Genomic DNA, 20,365 nt, shown 5'->3' on the forward strand with positions numbered 1-20,365 from the left:
TACAACAGGAACTGGAAGTAAGAGTGAGAGAAAGTTGTGGTGGAAGAGTACAGCAGGGTTCACCATCATCCCCTGCCAGAGCCTAGTGGAGCTTTAGGTGTTTTCGCTCAATAAACACTCACAACGCCCGGTCTAGGAATCGAAACCGCGATCCTATGACCGTGAGTCCGCTGCCCTAACCACTGGGCCATTGCGCCTCCACATGGGTCAGCCATGCCTTGTGAGCTTATCTCGAACAGGTAAGGCTCCTCGGTAACACTGCCAGAACAAGGATTTCTGGAAATTACCTAGGGACCTCAGCCCGAATGTTCTTCAGAATAGGCTGGTGAGATGGTCATTTTCTTAAGCTCATAGTCTTCCCTAAGGTATCGTCACACTTTGACTCTACCGACCCTCTATAGAATGACGCAGTTGAACCACCACCGCTGGCATTGGCCAAACGATAGAAAAGTACGAGAGTCTTTTGGCACTCACTGTATTAGGTACCCAACTTAGATCTATGATAGACCCAGGATTTCAGTCCACAAAATTGTATGAATTTGGGAAACGTCGACTTAGTGAGTGAAGTCCACACCTGTTCACATATCTGTGCATCATCAACCATGGTATCTGAATAAGTTTTTATTTTCTGAAATGTGAAGGAATAGTCTTGACCAGGGTAGAAATTTATCATCAAAACACACATGAATTTAAAAGCAGCATCGGAGGAACTCTGATGTCAAAGAGGTTCCAAGAAGTTGTTATTTTGAAACGGACGTACTGTAATACAGATTACGTCATATGTAAACAAACATAAGTTTGTTTTTGAAGCGTTGAAATGTATTGTAGAACAAGTAGAAAGATATATTTTTTAACTTGTAAATACTGAACAGTATATATAAAAGACAAAGTCCTTTTAAGAGCAGAAAAATGGCTGGTTGCCAGCAAAATTTTCTGCTCTTAAAAGGATTTTGTCCTTTATATATACTGTTTAGTATTTACATGTTGAAAAGTAATGTAATACATTTTAAAAAAAATATTTACATTTTATAAACTTTATAATTCAAATGAAAAAAAAAAAAGAAAAAAAATTGCTGAGATATTGAAATTAGTTCAATAATATTAATTTGAATTAGAAAATAAGATTCATTAATAAAATGTAATTCCGAAAGCATTTTTTAGATTATCTCCTTTTAACAATACATCAACTTCACCTGGTTACTACCACTTTGTTACAATCTATTCAGCTAGATGTAGTTATTGTTACTCTGTAGAGATATAAAACAGAAATACTTGTAAACTTATAAAAATAAAATCTGAAAATGCGTTCAAGTAGGATTTGATTAACTAACATCATCCACATGTGTCTGCTCATGGAATTAACATGTAAGTGGCTGAGTACTCCACAGATACACGTACCCTTAACATAGTCTTCAGGAAGCTTCAGCGCAACACAGAGTGTGACAAGGAAGGTCTTTTGAAATACAGGTACTACTCATTTTTGCCAGCTGAATGGACTGGAACAATATGAAATAAAGTGTCTCGCTCAAGGACACAATCAGTTGACGGGAATTGAACTCACAACCTTATGATTGTGAGCCAAATACCCTAACCACTAAGCCGTGTGCCTTCCATGTGTGTGTATATACAATGATAAACTAGGAAAATGAAACTAATATGTATGTATATATGGTGAATGCCTACTCCTTATGCAGAGTCTGACCCCCTCCTGTACCTACACCTTAGAAGCATCATGGCATCTGATGTAGCTTTTTAAACCAGACAATGTTTCGCAAAGACACCCACACAGATTGCACCTCTGATTTGGACCACCAAGAGCTGCAGATAAGTTCTGATATTTATGGATCTTAAAATGTCTTTTGAGGCCTCTGTGAGATTTTCAGACCTTATGGCGCACACGGCATTGAAAGGTGTGCACATATATAGACAGAATAGTTGGTGGAGGTTGTTTTTCATGGGTCCACAAATGAGATTTGAGCCCAGCAAAAGGAAGGCATGGTCTGTCACAAAAGGTGCACACCTTCTCGAGTGTATTGTATACATCAGCAGTCAATTTGAAAAGCTCAATTTAGATAAAGAATGAAATATTTACTTTATATCTAGTGTAATACAATTACCTTTACACATGCAAATGGTGGATTCTTGTAAGAAACAAGCCCTTCACACGACCTGTTGTTACCTGAATGTTGTTATTTCTAGTTTGAATGCTTTGAATAGCAAATGAACTATGGAAGACAGCCACTTAATGAAATTTCATGATCAATGAGAAAATCAGAAATGATATCAATTTTATTTCAGAGAAGAATAGATGTATGGCTTATGTGTTACAATCACTGATTCTCTCCCTTGGTTATGCTTTGTAAGAAGAAACATTAAAGGAAGCACATTTGGTAGAATATATTGAATAGTAATAACAATATGAGGATATGCAGCCAAACTGTGCACTTAAGCTCATAGTCTGTAGAAAGATGATTTTGACCATGTATACACAAATATAAAAAGAAAAAGAATAGGGAAAGTGTTTAGAAGAAAAATATAGCAAAAGTAGATAAAATAAAAAAATTAAGAAATAAAAATGATATAAACAAAAGAAAACATCAAAGTAGAAGACCTGTACAGTAAGATAATTTCCAAAAAAATGTGGTTCAAAGGCTGCACTTTCCAGTTGGCTAACATGTAATTATTCATGTGGAGACATTTAAGAATATTTCAATTTGAGACTTAAGAAAGGTATTAGAAATTTGAAAACTTTGTAATATTTGTGTCATTACTACGATTTCTATAAAGAAGGCCTTCTTGTATTTTCTGTTATTCTTTTGTTTTTCTGGGAAAGAGAGACAGACAGAGAGGGAGAGTGTGTGTTAGAGATGAGAAATAATGATGTTTGAAGTAGAAAATATAAGGAAGACAAGAAGAAAATAGTAAAAGACTTGAAACAGAAATGTTAAGAACAACTAATAAAAATACAAATTTATTCACATGTTAACTGTAGAATTATAGCTCTCTGAGAAAATCTGTATGAGATTTATTTTTAATGACCAATAAAATATATATAGAAAAAGATGTTGGTTAGATGAAAGGGAAGCATTTATTAAAAAATTATCTTCATATTTTCTAGTTTTATAATAACAATTTTTGTTTTGTATAACTTTACTTTTTCAATCTATGATTAAATCGTACATAATTTCACAAAAGTCTGATTTAATAGTGCAGTATTTCAAGTTATTTTTTTAATCTTCGTTCAAACTTCACCCAGACTCCGTTTTTGGAAGCCAGTAAGAAGGCGTCATCTAATTGAAGAGGGTCCTGGAATAGAGAAATTGGTGTTATTAAATCATATGACAAACATACAAAAATACATTAATGTGTATATGAGCCTGGGTTCTCATTTCGGGGGTGTTTTTCAATGTTATTATTATTCGGGTCATTGCCTGGAATTGAACTTGGAATCTTGGGGTTAGTAGCCCGTGCTCTTAACCACTATGCCATATGCGAGTTTTTACAAAGATTCAGAGTTCGATTCCAGGCAGTGACCTAAATAATAATAATAATAATAACAATAATAATATCGAGGAATACCTTAGGAATGGGAACTCGGGTTCGAGGTTTCCCCAGGACACCTGATGGGGGCTGGAGGGTGTATCGGCCGGAGCATTGTGTTGGCAACAAGCAGGATGGGGATGGGTGTCTGTCAAATGTAAATAATGTAAATAATTCCTCATCTCTTAAATATAGAACTGGAAACAATTTAGTAATAAAATCTGACCGCAGGAGCAGACCTTGGTAGTAAAAGAAAAAATATATGATATATAAATCAATTTAAATAGCTTCTTTTTTGCCTGCTTTCAGTGTTGTTGTCTTTGTGGCCATATGGGTAAGTGCATACACTGTATTACACATCCTGAGCAAGGTTCAATCCCTTTCAAGAGCACTATCCTTGGTGTTCATAAAAATTTGAAATTTTTTTTAAAATAAAATATTTACTCCCCGTACTCCACTGCTCTTGTAATTCCTTGAGAGAGTTACAGGTTGAAACCCTCTCCCTGTATATTAAATCACTACTTACTAATCAATGTCCTTACCTACAAAGGCATCTAAGCAGGTCCCCAATTTGGAATTAATTACTGAGCTACAGCTGTGATGAGATAGTTTTGTTTTTTATCTTTAGTTATGATAGATTTAAATATCCCTTAATTTACTACAGTAATGTTGGGTGTCTTGGTGGTCTTGTGGGTAGAGACATAATTAGACAGCCACATTGAACATCCTGGGCAGGTTCAATCCTACCCAGGGCCTGCACTAAGGGGTCTTACTAAAATTTTTCATTTTTTTAATTATCTCTAGAGATAAAAAATGAAAATGTTTAATAAGACCACCCTGTAATTCCTGGCAGGGATTAGAAACCTCTGCTTGTGTCTTGTTACTACTTTTAAACACCCTTACCTACTGGGCCACCAAAGCAGCAACAATTTTTATGAGAAAATTAAGATATTTAAATTTACTTCAAATATTGTATTTACTATAAATATATGAGGGAGATCTGGTTACTATGTGGAGGCTGCCTTGTGGCCCCTTCTTTGCACACACACACACACACACAATATTTTTGATGAGTGAAATTTGGTTGCTTAAATAAAAGTATTTAATAATGTCTTTTATAATTTCTGGCAGAGATTTGAAACCTCCACTTCTAAACATCCTGACCTGTCAGGCCACCAAAGCAACAACAATTCTACTGTGAAAATGAAGATATTTAAATTTATTTCAATTATTAAGAGTTGAATGAGATTTGGTTACTATGTCAAGGCTGTTTTTGACTCCCTTCTTCACACACAATCTTTTTGTTGATGAAAATTTGGTTGCTTAGATAAAAATATTTAATAGGACATCTTGTAATTTCTGGCAGAGATTTGAAACCTCCACTAGAGTATTTTATTATTATTTCTAAACACCCTTACCTATTGGGCCATCAAAGCAATAACAATTTTTTAAAGAAAATTAAGATATTTAAATTTATTTCAGTTATTGGGTTTACTATAAAGATGTGGAGGAGATTTGGTTACTATGTCAAAGCTGCTTTGTGACCCCTTCTTCACACAGACAATCTTTTTGCTGAGGGACATTTGGTTGCGTAAATAAAAATGTTATCTAATAAGAACCTTTGTAATTCCTGGAAGAGATTTGAAACCTCCACTTGTTATATTACCACTTTGCAACACCCATACCTACTGAGCTACCAAATCATCAATAATTTTAATAAAATCAAGATATCTAAATTTATTTCAATTAATGGAATTACCATAAAGATATGATGACAATTTGATTACTCTATGAAGGCTGCCTTGTGGCCACTTCTTCACACACAATCTTTTTGTTCAGGGTAATTTGGTTGCTTAAATGAAAATATTTAATGAGACCCCATGTAATTCCTGGCAGAGACCTGAAACTCTACTGGTGTGTTCAGTTACTACTTCTAAGCACACTTACCTACTGGACAATCAAAGAAGTAACAACTTTAAAGAGATAATTACAATATTTAAATTTATTTCAATTATTGGGTTTACTATAAAAATTTTGAGGGAGATTTGGTTACTATATCAAGGCTGCTTTGTAGCCCCTTCTTCACACATAGACACACACTCACACACAATCTTTTTGTTGAGGGAAAACTGGTTGCTTAAAAAAAATATTTAATAAGGTCCCTTGTAATTCCTGGCAGAAATTTGAAGCTTCCACTTCTGATCACCCTTACCTACTGGATCATGAAAGCAGCAACATCTTAATGAGAAAATTAAGATATTGAAATCTATTTCAATCATTAGGCTTACTATAAAGATTTGAAGGAGATTTGGTTATTATGTGAAGGCTGCTTTGTGACCCCATGCACAATCATTTTGTTAAGAGAAATTTGGTTGCTTAAATATATATATATATATATATATATATATATATATATATACAATTGCAGCATGGAAGGTGTTTGTAAGCCGTTTGAGGGCACACGGGGAACGTTAGATTCACTTCAGCATTTAAATTGCAGCACAGAATTTTGTCAGTGAACAGGTCACGGTCTCAAAGTGACGAAAATATTTTGGCAAACTAAATTTAAATGTTGAAGAGTCTAACGGTTTTTGTGTGTTTTTGAATGGCTTATAGACACCTTCCCTACTGCAATTGTTTATCATGATATATTATTATAGTTATTATTGTGTGTGTGTGTGTGTGTGTGTGTGTGTGTGTATCGAAATCGAACCGAATCAGACAACTGGCACCCATGCCAACCTCTCCTTCATTGGATACTAAACTCTGCTTGCGAAGATCTGTTGGGGCAAGTGAAATTGTAATTGAACCGTACTCGATGACTGGCACCGTGCCAGTGGAGCACTAACAGCACTGTCGAGCGTGTTTATTGCCAGAGCAGCTGTCTGGCTTCCATGCTAGTGGCCCGCAAATAGCACCATTTGAGCATAATCGGTACCAGCGTTGTCTTCTAGCACTTGTGCTGGTGGCACATTAGAAAATCATTCGAGCGAGATCGTTGCCAGTGCCGCTGGACTGACTCCTGTGCAGGTGGCACGTAAAAAACACCATTTTGAGCGTGGCCGTTGCCTGTACCGTGTGACTGGCCCTCGTGCTGGTGGCACGTAAAAGCACCCACTACATTCTCGGAGTGGTTGGCATTAGGAAGGGCATCCAGCTGTAGAAACTCTGCCAGATCAGATTGGAGTCTGGTGTAGCCTTCTGGTTTGCCAGTCCTCAGTCAAATCGTCCAACCCATGCTAGCATAGAAAGCGGACGTTAAACGATGATGATGATGATGATGATATATATATATATATATATATATATATATATATATATATATATAACAAATGATAGACAAAAAATGGAATATACGAGAATTTCTTATTAATCACAACAATCATTTTGACACATCTAGCACTGATTTCTCTTGGGCGGGACATCCAACAACTGGTTCCGGAGTATCCGGTAGTGCAGATGTATCTCATCGGGTGATGAATAAATAAATACAACTTGGTTAAAATGACTATTCCATAATGTAACTTTCCGTTTTGTAGAGAGAAAAACAGCCAGACGGAGGAAATATTTTCATTTATATAAAAGATCAAAAATTAAATTGCAGATGACAACAAGACAGTGAGAAAAGTATTAAAAATAATTGTTAACCGTTATTTTTAATATTTTTCTCACTGGATTCTGTGTTTGTTTCTCTTTTTGTCATCTGTGATTTTATTTTTGATCTTTTTTATAAATGAAGATATTTCCTCCGTTTGGCTGTTTTTCTGTCTACAAAACAGAAAGTTACATTGTGGAACAGTCATTTTAACGATGTGTGTGTGTGTTTGTTGCCCCACCATCGCTTGATGACTGGTGTTGGTATGTTTACATTCTCGTAACAGTAGAGTGGAAAGGAGACCAATAGAATGCCAGAATTTAAAATAAGTGCTGAGGTTGATTTGTTTGAGAAAATCTTTCAAGGTGGTGCTCTAGCATGGCCACTGTCCAATGACAGAAACAAGTAAAAGATGGATAAAAGATAAAGTCTCGACTGGGAATTGAACCTATGTTTCAGACTAAAGAACTCGAGAGGAAATTACCTCGTTACAATATAAAATCAAGTAAAAGAATATATATACATATTTGAAATATATACCCATAAATTTGATATATAATTCAAAGTTTACATACAAAAAAAAAAAAAACAGAACTTACTTCGGTTTTTTCACATCGAAGAACTTTGAAATTTCGAATCATTTCAACAGCGGCTATCTTGAACTCCAGCTTGGCCAGTCTCATTCCAAGACACATTCTTGGTCCTGCACCAAATGGTAAGTAGGTGAACGGCACTTGTTTAGACTTCGCTTCATCGCTAAATCTGTAAATGACAAATGTACTTGCGTAAATAACCATATATTGTTGATGTTGTTGTTTATATAGGGATCTCCTCTGATCAGACTAGCCCCTTGGTCAAAAGCTTTTAAACCTTACCCACTTCGTTTTACTGGCATCCATACGCACGTGTACTATATAACGAAATGTAAAAGGGATTAATAAATCCAGGCAGATATCCGGAGACCATTCAGGGTTAAGCGAACTGGGTTAACGTTACAAAACAATCAGGTACCACTAAATCCAAATAGAACTAACATCCAGAGTAATTCATAATGTATGATAAAACAGATCCAAATATCGCCTAGAATTTCAAGAAATCTGGAGTAACTGGTAACTTCAACAAGAATGAAGAAAATCACACTTTCAATTGAGGATTATAATTGGTGATCATTTCTATTGTATATATATTATATATTTATATGTATATGCTTTTATGTATGTATTTATCGTACCCCAGAAAATACGGTGGGATGGGCTGAATAAAAACTTGAGCAATACTCTCAGTAGAAGTAGTGCATCTCTGGCTTGCCCACGTGGTACTTCAGTCCTGGATAATGATACGAATGCTTGGAAGACTGTTTTCCCCAATAACTATCAAGATGCATTCTACTGCAGTCTACCTGCAACAGTCACCTGTCTAACTGCTCCTGAACTACAATAGACTCCTGATGAGAAATGTAGTATATAAATGCTCAGTCTTCACAGGTAGTATTTAATTCTTTGTCACTGCTACGGCGAACAAACATAAGACAAAATTGATAAATCATTAATTCTCTAAAATATAGAAGGAAAGAACATAACACTTCATTGACGACACTAATTTGACAAATAACAATATTAGTCAATTTCCTGGTTGGCTATACGAACTGCCCTTCTTTATGATACTAGGGAAAGGGGTTGCCAAGTATTTTCTACAGAAGCGCTCCAATTTCTGGACAGGTTTAATAAACACAATAACTGATTATAAGATGCAATCGTAAATTTCATAAAACTTTACTGAATGTAGATTTGCCACTCAGTAACCGGGATATCAGGCGCTTGTACACACATATATTTTCTTTTTTCTCCACTAGACACTAAGGCAAGCGTTGTGTAGCCCTTCCTGTTACTTCTGAATACTTAGATGTCTTTGATGTTATACCAGAATATGCAACAGTTCAATTCAATTAGTGTATATATGTAGACTTGAGATTATGAATACATAAAAAGTTGAGTGGAATTACGAATGACCTTCTGATATAAACGTAGATCTGAAGGTAAAACACAAAACTTGGGTATTTGTGAATAGAAACTCTAAACCTCATGGACACATCTGCAGCACTCTATGAATGAAAGCATAATTTAAATTGCTAACCTTTCTGGAATGAATTTTTCCGGTTCTGGCCAGTATTTTGGATTGTAATGTAGAGCATCCACAGCGATTCTGACAGTCAGATTTTCAGGAATCTTCACGCCTTTTATTGTGCATGTCTTATTGCACTGACGATCCAACCTGAAACAGCAGTTTATAAACATAAAGCAAACAAGCAAAAATTAACAAAAGTCATTTCGCATTTGTCAATTATTGCCATACACATGTATGCAGGCATCTACGTATGCACACATACATATGCATACATAAACATATGTACATATATACACACACACATAAATTCAAACACTTTTATGTGCATATATATATATATATATATATATATATATATATATATATATATATATATATATATACATATATATATATATATTCTATTACTCTTTTATTCTTTTATTTGTTTCAGTCATTTGGTCTTTTTTATCGAACCACTAAATTACGGGGACGTAAACACACCAACATCAGTTGTCAAGTGATGGTGGGGTGGGACAAATACAGACACACAAATATATACCTACACACCACACACACACACGTATACATGACAGGCTTCTTTCAATTTCCGTCTACCAAATCCACTCACAAGGCTTTGGTCAGCCCGACGCTATAGTAGAAGACACTTGCTCAAGGTGCCATGCAGTTGGACTGAACCCAGAACCATGTGGTTGGTAAGCAAGTTTCTTACCACACAGCTACTCTTGCACCTATATATGTATATAAGCGCAGGCACTTTTTTCTCTGCTCTATCCATCTGTTTTCTTTTCTCATTCCTTTTTGTAGAAGAGTGTAGATTCAAAACATCAAAGACTCTTCCATTTTCCCTGATCGGGAAATGCAAACACCTTATTTGTTGTTCCCTCACCTGTCTCTGTCTTTTGTTTTACGTACAATCTTAAATCATATATATATATATATATATATATATATATATATATATATTAAATATATACTTTTATAAAACAAATTTTACAAAATATATAGTATCTGTTAACAGTCTTAGCCAAAAACTCACAGTTGAGTTTTTGTATATATATATGTATACATGTCTCTTAAAGGATAGAGCTCAAAATCAATGCATTGAAGATACTTTATTGCAGCAACAATTATAATAATAACAGAAACAACCACAATAAGCCAAACCTATGCACATTTCAATAGGGTATCCCGGAAAAATAAACCACATCATAAGATGTCTCGTAAAATATTGTAACGAATTACAACATATTACAAATTTCTGGATACTCCATCTCATCAGGGTCGCATTATTGCCATCACCAATACCATTATTAGCAAAACACACACATCATCCAAGAGGGTGAAAGAATAATCGACGATTATTCTTTCACCCTCTTGGATGATGTGTGTGTTTTGCTAATAATGGTATTGGTGATGGCAATAATGCGACCCTGATGAGATGGAGTATCCAGAAATTTGTAATATGTTGTAATTTGTTACAATATTTTACGAGACATCTTATGATGTGGTTTATTTTTCCGGGATACCCTATTGAAATGTGCATAGGTTTGGCTTATTGTGGTTGTTTCTGTTATTATTATAATTGTTGCTGCAATAAAGTATCTTCAATGCATTGATTTTGAGCTCTATCCTTTAAGAGACATGTATACATATATATATATATATATATATATATATATAATATGCTTTCAGTGCAAATGGTTTACAATCCTGTAAATAATAATAATAATGATATTTTTATATAAGCTTAAAGCTTATGGTGATTACTAAGGAAATGACTAAGGAAAATAGACTAATAAAAGGGCATATAAGCCCTTGACAGAAAAAGAATGCTTTCCATCCGTATGGGAGTTGAACCCACATCCCTTTGTTAACGCGACTAAGTGTGTTACCTTTACACCAGCAAATCAGCCTTCCCCTTCCTGTCAAATTTAAGAACTATATGATTGTCATAAGCTTTAAGCTTATATAAAAATACCATTATTATTATTATTACTTACAGGATTGTAAATCATGGTGGCGTAATAAAAAAAAACCCACTTGCACCGAAAGCATATATAAAGTTTGTTTAAATAAATACAAACTAATATATAGGTCTTACATTTGACAGGAAGGAGAAGGCTGATTCACTGGTGTAAAGGTAACACACTTAGTCACGTTAACAAAAGGATATGGGTTTGACTCCCATGTGGATGGGAAAGCCTTCTTTTTTTCTGTTCTTTTATTAGACTATATGTATATATATATATATATATATATATATATATATATATATATATATATATGAATACATATATATATATATATATATGTATATGTATATATATATATATATATATATATATATATATATATATATCTATGAATACATATATATATGTATATATATATATATATACATACACACATATACACAATATATATAAATATATAAATACACTATATACACATATGCACACATGTACACATACATTTACACATACAAAGTCATATATAAATTTGTGTACAAATATACATACACGTGCACATCCAAACACTCACTCATTCCTACACAAGATATATACATAAATTTACCCATAAATATATGTATGCATCGCAGTGAAGTAAGGGAAAACCTACTGAAGAAAAAATATGTGAATATATCCGAAACAAAGGCAAAGGAAACGTACGAACTCGCAATGGGATACAATCTCAGTGTCTCATCCATGCACATGTTGAGGTAAGGTAATTTCTGAACACTGTCATAAGTAGCAAGATCCTAGAAAAGAAAATAAGGAAATTATTATAACAGTATTAATAATCTCATTGTTCCAGTTTTATTAGGGCTCCACACAAGCAATTTTGTTTTGCCACCGTCTCAACGATGGAGAATATCTGTTTGGCATTATGAAGGTCCCCACTTGCCCGGACAAACTTTGAGGGCAAGTGCCAACCTTTTTTTTTAGCACATCCGCCAAAAATCGTAAATCTTGAATTAAATCAGCAACGAAATTTCTAACTAGCTGTAATATACTTACCTCTCCCAAAACATCTTCAATCTCTTGGTGCAATTTTTCTTGGTGTTCAGGGTTTAATGCCATCAAATGTGTAAAGAAGGTAAGAGTAGAAGCGGTAGTTTCGTAACCAGCCAAGAAAAGTAATACGCATTGGGCCAAGATTTCATTGTCGGTAATTCCTATGGAAAAACAATATAAATATTATGATTAAATACCTTTTGTTCTGAGAGAAGTCCTTGTTATAGTTTTAGTTATTCTCACAGGTGGTGAGATGACAAAATTGTTAGCATGTCAGGCAAAATGCTTAGCGCCATTTCGTCTGCTTTTAAGTTCTGAGTTTAAATTTCACCAAAGTTGAATTTGACTTTCGTCCTTTCAGGGCCAGTAAAATAAGTACTAGATGAGTACTGGGGTCGATGTAATCGACTTAAGCCCACCCACAGACTTGCTTAACAAAACTCTCTCTTTTCAAAAATGTTTTCTTATATATAAAACAAGAATATTTGCTCTTTGTGTGGATTAACCGGTGCCTTCCCATATGGTCGCTCTGGGTAAACAAGGTCATACAAATATTGCATTGATACAGTTGAACACCTGTGTGGTTCCTAGCATGTCTTGTTTAGTGGTCCAGAATTTGTGCCAGGATTTAAACCAATAATTATTCTGATAATATTGTTCTTAATAATGGACCAGATTCTGATATTAATTAAAAATGTATAAAACTGTGGATTAATATCATTCTTAAAAGAGTATATGAGAATGTTTAATATTGTATATTAACCTTATAACTATAGAAAGAATATTTATAAAGCACACATGTACTGCTTATTTCCTATGATTTCCTGCTGAAGATGAGTCTGTACACAAATGACATAAAGAAGCCATCGAGGTGGTAGGCATGGCAGATGAAACCAGCTCAAGGCGGCTGTAGTTGACAAGAAACTAAAAGTGGAACCCTTCTGGATGCAAAGAATGAGAGAGCGGAGGTCATTGTCTTTGCACGGAGACGTGCGAGATTGAAGAGTCCACCATCAAAGTGATAGCACATGTTGATGGATGGCACTTGGATGGCATATATATATGTGTGTGTGTGTGTGTGTGTGTGTGTGTGTGTGTGTGTGTGTATGTGTATAGCCTCAGATCGACCAAAGTCTTGTGAGTGGACTTCGTACACGATAACTGAAAGAAGACTGTCGTATATATGTGTATATTTGTGTGTGTGTGTGTCTGCGTTTGTACCCCCACCATTGCTTTGAAGAAGATGGGATATTTGGTATTATGCAGTGCCGTTCAGTTCAGTGGTTGGTATAACTTTGAATTTCAAAGTTGGGAGTCAGACCTTCCAGGATCTTCCATATATATCACTGCATAGTTTTCTCGCCTTATCTCCAGGGAGTAGAACTTCAGTTCTTGTAGCCTTCCCCAGTAGCTCATCTGTTTCACCGAGTTAACCTTCTTTGTGTAGTGGCACTGGATTATTTCAAGTTCGGCCACCAATTTGACACTTTGCAGTGACCATATTTGGGAACAGTATTCCAGACGACTAAGAACAAAGTCCTCCATAGAAGTAGCATGGTATCCTTTCTGGTTCTGAATGATCTAAGGACCCAAACCAGTTGTTCACCTGCACAGTGTTGCTATCCTGGAAATATGCATTATTACTCATGTGGATTCCCAGGTCATACACTGATTCCAGCTCAAGGATTCCTCTACCCACTGGTCCAATGTATTTTGATTGTAATCTGTTTGTGGGCCAATAGTGGAGTTTTTGGAACTTCTTAGCATCGAATTGTATGTTATTTTCATCAGCCCATTTGTATATTGAATTTAGATCTTTTTGCAGTTTTAGTATGTCATCAGGGTCCTTGTCCTTCTGTGATACGTTGTATCATAGGCATGGCTGATGAGAGTGGCAGATTGTATGGCTGAGGGTATGTATGAGAGAGCCAATACAAACAGTTGTGGTCCCAGCGCAGTTCCTTAAGGGACGTTGCTGTGAATTGATGTCTCCCTATAAAGTGCCCCATTGGCTGCAACTGTTTGATATCTACTTTTTAAGAAGTCATACAGCCACCCTCCTAGTTTTCTAGTGATACCAAAGTCATGCAGTTTGTGACATATAATCGCATGATCAACTTTGTCAACTGGCTTGGCAAAGTCGAGATATATCATATCCACATTTGAGTGATTGAACTGCTGTTTCAGTACCCAATCATAATGCTGTAGTAGCTGTGTGAGGCAGCTACTCCCTGGATGGTAGACATGTTGCGTGTTTGTGTGAAAGTTATTTTCTTTCAAGAATGTGATGAGCCTCCTTTTAACAATGCATTCCATGACATCAGAAAGAGATAGGTTTTTCATTTTTAGCATCTGTTCTGCTTCCTCCTTTATGAATGGCATATTATACCTTCTTTTAACAGTTTGACAAGTTTACCACATGCAAGGAAGCTCTGAACGGGTATGTGTGGTGGTTTCGTTAGAGGTTTGTTGCATGTCTTTAACACAGCTCTTCTTAAACTTTTATCATTCATGACCCCATTTTTCATCACAAGATTTTTCCTGACCCTGAGTATTAAATAAACTGAAATTCAAGTGTTTGAATTTAATTTTCACGACTCCAGCAATTTGCTTCACAACCCCATTTGGGGTCACGACCCATAGTTTAGGAAGCGCTGTTTTAACAGAACAACTAGAAATCCATCAGGATCTGTTGCTGAATTTGAGTCCATCTCATCAATGGCTGATATTCCTGTGTAATCGATGGTTGCCTCCTTCTTATGTAGATCTGCAATTTTGAAAAACAGATCAGACTTGTTTATTCACATGTTTCTCACTGGAGAGGTGAAGACACTTTGGAATTGTTTATATAGCACTACACTTATCCTCCTGGGGCTGCAGTTAGTGAGCCATCTCCTTCAAACAGTAGCCTTGTCTTGTAGTAGTACATCGAGGTAGATTCTTTTGAAAACTTGTAGGCTTTACAATTTACTTTTATATACTCCACTGCCCTGGTTTCTCTTTCTACTCTTTGCTTTTCATGGGTGAATCTAAGTTTATTTTTGGTCTCTAAAAATGCCTTTTAGAGGAGGAATTTCTTATTTAAGTGGATGGAGAGCTTTATTCTCTGTCTCATAATAACTCTCCTGTCTTGGGAATAATGTTTTTGTATGTAATGGTTCTCTTCTCTGGAACAAATTTAATGCATGTGGCTGACGCTATTGACATGAATTCTCTTAGTTACATATCAATGTCTTGCATAGAGAGACTTTTAAGCCATTTTTGCTGGATTATTTGCTTCTCAATTGATTTCCAGTTAGCATTGCAGAAATTCAGACTGAATACAGTTTGAGTGCCATCTGTGTGAAATACAACTTTAATTAGTTTTTGACCCAATATCACGTTGTGGTCTGAGAAGACCGTCGGTGATATCTTCACATTGTTGGTAAAGCAAAGGTTTAAGATGTTATTTCTAGTTGGGGTGACTCTAGTTTGCTTCATGAACAGCTTCTTTTTGTGAGAAGCAGAGCTGTATATATATATATATATATATATATATATATATATATATATATATATATATATGTGTGTGTGTGTGTGTGTGTGTGTGTGTGTGTGTGTGTGTGTGTGTGTAAAAAGAAATCAATTTGAAAATTATTAGGATATGTACTACAACAAAGCTGGTCAATTTTCGATAATGATAAATGAGAAACTGTGTATGAGTTACATACAAACCTCTTTTAGTTCGCCAGTCAGTTACATTTTCCAATTGAAGTTCCTTTTCTACCTCTGGAGGCAACGTCTCATGACCCTTTAGTTGAGCCTTTAGCATAAGATCTAAAAGGTTTTTGTGCATCTACAAAATAATTTATAATATTTAAAGTTAACCCTCGTGAATAAATTAAAAAATAATAAACTAATGCACATGAACAAAATTAAATACTTGTAATCTAATTAACGTCATTATGCCTGTGGTTTTGTTACCACATGACTTTGGGTCCAGTCTCATTGTGCAGCATGTCTCCTACAACAATGTAGGGCTGACCAATGCCTTATGAATGAATTTTGTTGATGGAAACTGGAAGTCCATCGTGTATATATATATATATATATATATATATATATATATATATATATATATATATATATATATATGAGAGGTATTGGTATCTAGAAGACCCAAAGAGTGGCAGGTAACGCTACGTAAGTGATATGAACAGACCCATAGTTAAACTCTTGGTTCAATAGTGATATGAGTGAGAAGTCTAATGTGGGTCTTGTATTAGCATGCATATATATATATATATATATATATATATATATATATATATATATATATATATTAGACAAAAAGAGATAACAAAGCCAAGGCTGTGAGGAGTTTTCAGGAGGAAAAAATACAAGAACATGTGTTGTTGAAAATGCACCTATTTTTCCAAAACTCGTAAATGTTTAAAATACATTTATTTACATATATACCAAACTAGTTTCAACAGTATTTTTTGTTTATCAATGGTAAAAGTTTAAAGTTATGAATTAGAAAAAACATCTTTAAAAGTTTCAATGTTAACAAATTAACATGTTCAAAACATAAATTTAGCATTATGAATTAGGAGGACAAGTGTAAGTTTGAATGTTCATTTTTTAAATGCTTTTAGCCCTCCAACGCGGAGTATAGGCCACTTATAATTGAATTCCATGTCGCATAATCTCTCGCGTCTGTACTTATACTCTGCCATCAATGTCCCCCTTTCTCTAGTTTCCTTTGTGTTGATCTACGCCACGAGTTCTTAGGCCTACTCCTCTTTCTATATCCATCCGGATTCCACTGTAAAGCACTTTTTGCTACATTTGGTGTGTCCTTTCTAATTGTGCTACCAATCCACTTCCATTTTTTCTTAAATATTTTCTCTCTAATCGAAACTTGATTCGTTCTTTGTAGTAATTGTGACTTAGAAAATATTTAGCTGCTATTTCTAAATAAAACATCCAGAACTTAGGTGCAGAAGTGGCTGTGTGGTAAGAAGCTTGCTTCTTAACCACATAGTTCTGGGTTCTGGACCTTGGGCAGGTGTATTCTAATATAGCCTTTGACTGCCTAAAGCCTTGTGAGTGGATTTGGTAGATGGAAACTGAAAGAAGCCTGTTATATATATATATATATATATATATATATATATATATATATATATATATATATATATATATACATATATTAGTATGTGTGCTTATGTTTGTCCCCAACCATTTCTTGGCAACTGGTGTGTGTGTGTGTTTATGTCCACCATAACTTAGTGGTTCATTAAAAGTAACCAACAAAATAAGTACGAGACTTAAGAATAAGGAAAGTAATGGGATCGATTCATTCGACTAACATTCTTCCAGGCAGTGCCCTAGCATGGCTGCAATCCAATGATTGAAACAAGTAAAATAATAAAAGTTAAAACTTACGCCATTATCCACTTGAATTTTCTTTCGTTCTTCTATTAGTTTCTTGCAAAACGTCCTGAAGAACATTTGATTCCCAATAATGAATCTTGTTAATCCAAACTTTACTATCAATTTTACAGAAGACGGCAAAACCACTGGAATAGAACATTTGATATAATTGTGATTTTTTTTTCTAAATATTAGGGCAGAAATATAAAGGAAGAAATATAAGGGAAGAAATCAAATAAAAAGAGAAAGAAAAACGAAATTAAATTTTTCTATTTATTCACCCAAAGGCTCCATGTTGTTTCACTCAAACTGCTAGAAATAGAGAATGTTGTTCTGACATCTCATGCTGTCTTATGTATGATGAAGGTCAGGCATATTGGATAATGCTATCAAGCCTCAACAAGTGTGTGTGGTTGGTTGCGATTGTGATGGTTGGTGCGTGTTTGAGATGTGATTTGAGATAAATATTGTTTGAGCCTGGTGTTATGGATGTATTCTATTTGTTGGGAAAAGCCGCTAGTGGCGAGTGCTTGATTGTAATATGGTGCGTGATTATTGAAAATTTCCTCAGTGGATGAGAAGTCAGATATGTGGGTTGAGATGCCCTTGATTATGTTATCGAAAGTGGATTTGTGGTTATTGGAGTGGATGTTAAGGTATTTAAGATATTGGTTAGGTTTGTGGTAAGGAGAGTATCAGGAGGTTGATAAATTTAGAGTTACGTCAAGAAAGTTAGCAGTTTTGTGAGCGTTTTCGAATGCGATAGACAGGTTTAGGTTAGAGAAGAATTTATGTAGATCGTTTCTAGTTCTTTCTAAGGAGGATTTATTTATGCTTTTGGTAACTAGCAAGGCATCATTCCTGTATAGGCCTCCCTTGATGTTATGGAAATGTATATGGAGCTGGTAGAGTATATATAGTCCAACCAAGTCAGTGACCTGAGCTGAATCAGATGACCCCATGGTTATGTTGAATAGGTCGCTATGGTTATTGTTATGGTGATTGACCCAGCACCAAAAGAAATAAGGGTTTTGCAGGCATTAAGTATTATGTTAATTTCTAGTGGGGTTAGCTTAGTAAGATTCTTAGCTAGAAGAAGAGCTGGATTTAGAAATTTAGGAGAAATAGAAGAGTAGTAATTATTTATGTCGAATTGTAGGAAGGAATATGAGTTTTTGATTTTTATAAGATGGAACCACATAATAACTTCACCAGTGTGGCACCATAGGTTAACATTTAATTTGCCCTTGATGATTGGTATTATTTTGTCTAAAATGTTTTTGCTTACCCTTCTTAGGTCAGATTTGGTGGGGCATATTAGACGTATTGAAGGTTTGGTAATAAAGTCCTTCTTGTGATCCTTGAGGTTAAAGTGTGGAGGTGCATATATATATATATATATATATATATATATATATATATATATATATATATATATATATATGATGGATTCTCTCGTCATGAATGACAAATGAGGTTTCAGTAGAATAAAGTGGTAATCATGTTCTATGGACCCTAACGTGTCTCTTGAGGCCTACTGATGCCTTGCAAACCTTTTGGCAAATGGAACAAGCTGAGGACTCAGTTTGCTTGAGTGCTTGTAGACCATTTACTAAGTATTTTCTTGAGTGGACGGCAGGGCCTGCTTTGCTTTCTGCCACAAAACCACAATGAATGGCCGAGTTTTCTATTTAGTGGAGCAGTGTTTTGCCAGCATCCCAATGTTGAAGTCAACCAAATGATATACGACCCGATGTTTGAGAATCCCCTTTCTAAACAGTACAATTTTCATGGAATATTCTTTAAAATGTATGTCAGTACTCACCTGTTAAAAAGATAAGAGGCTGAAAGAAAGTAAATTTGAATATGTCTTTGGCCTTTGTAACCAGTGGATCATCAGGGTCTTTCTGTGAGTTTACCCTTATTCCGAATCCAGTTGCTGATATGGCATCAATGGTGTAAGCTGAGAACAACCTAGAATAAATAAAGAAAAAAGCACGTAAATACACGTTAATTTTTCTTTCCGTTAAAATACTTCTTTCATGATCTAAAAATTAGTTAATTAATTTATTATGTCTTTTTCATCTTTTATTTGTTTCGGTCATTAGACTGAGGCCATGCTGGGGCACTGTGTTGAAGAATTTTTAGGTGAATGAATTGACTCAAGAGCTTATTCCTTGTTTTCAAGCCTTGTACTTATTCTATCGGTCTCTCTGAGGGGAACAAATACAGACATGAAAACACACAGATATGTGTGTGTGTGTGTGTACGCGTACGTGTGTGCATGTATATGTGTTTGTGTGTGTGTGTATATATGTAATTATATATATTCATATGTAATTATACACGATGTGTTTCTTTCAGTTTCCATCTACCAAATCCATTCATAAGACTTTGGTTAAGATAACTCACAGTGGGACTGAACCCAGAACCATATTGCTAGGAAGCAACCTTCTAACCACACACAAAGCCATATATATATCTATATGTTTATCATATATAAGTGTGTATGTGTGTGTATGTGGATGGGTGGATGGATGTATGTCGATATGTATTTATGAATATATATGTATTTAAGTGCAGGCTTAGTGGTTAGGGTGTTTGGCTCACGATCGTAAGGTTGTGAGTTAAATTCCCGGTAGTGCGTTGTGTCCTGGACCAAATCACGTTG

General features: G+C 35.0%; 1 protein-coding gene across 1 annotated transcript in view; it reads right to left on the reverse strand.

Annotated features, from left to right (window-relative positions):
* Positions 1 to 2,942: 2,942 nt before the first annotated feature.
* Positions 2,943 to 20,365, reverse strand: part of LOC106884157 (cytochrome P450 3A9) — a 38,833-nt gene continuing 21,410 nt past the window's right edge. The window contains exons 7-14 of the mRNA XM_089342439.1: positions 19,520 to 19,668; positions 17,707 to 17,840; positions 15,991 to 16,111; positions 12,280 to 12,437; positions 11,932 to 12,020; positions 9,269 to 9,406; positions 7,735 to 7,897; positions 2,943 to 3,306 (exon numbers count right to left, since the gene is read on the reverse strand). Of these exons, the coding sequence (XP_089198565.1) occupies positions 3,223 to 3,306; positions 7,735 to 7,897; positions 9,269 to 9,406; positions 11,932 to 12,020; positions 12,280 to 12,437; positions 15,991 to 16,111; positions 17,707 to 17,840; positions 19,520 to 19,668 (1,036 nt within the window). The 3' untranslated portion in view covers positions 2,943 to 3,222. The remainder of the gene's footprint in view (positions 3,307 to 7,734; positions 7,898 to 9,268; positions 9,407 to 11,931; positions 12,021 to 12,279; positions 12,438 to 15,990; positions 16,112 to 17,706; positions 17,841 to 19,519; positions 19,669 to 20,365) is intronic.

Source organism: Octopus bimaculoides, chromosome 26, assembly GCF_046866305.1.
Source record: "Octopus bimaculoides isolate indiv1 chromosome 26, ASM4686630v1, whole genome shotgun sequence".
Lineage (NCBI taxonomy): Eukaryota > Metazoa > Mollusca > Cephalopoda > Octopoda > Octopodidae > Octopus > Octopus bimaculoides.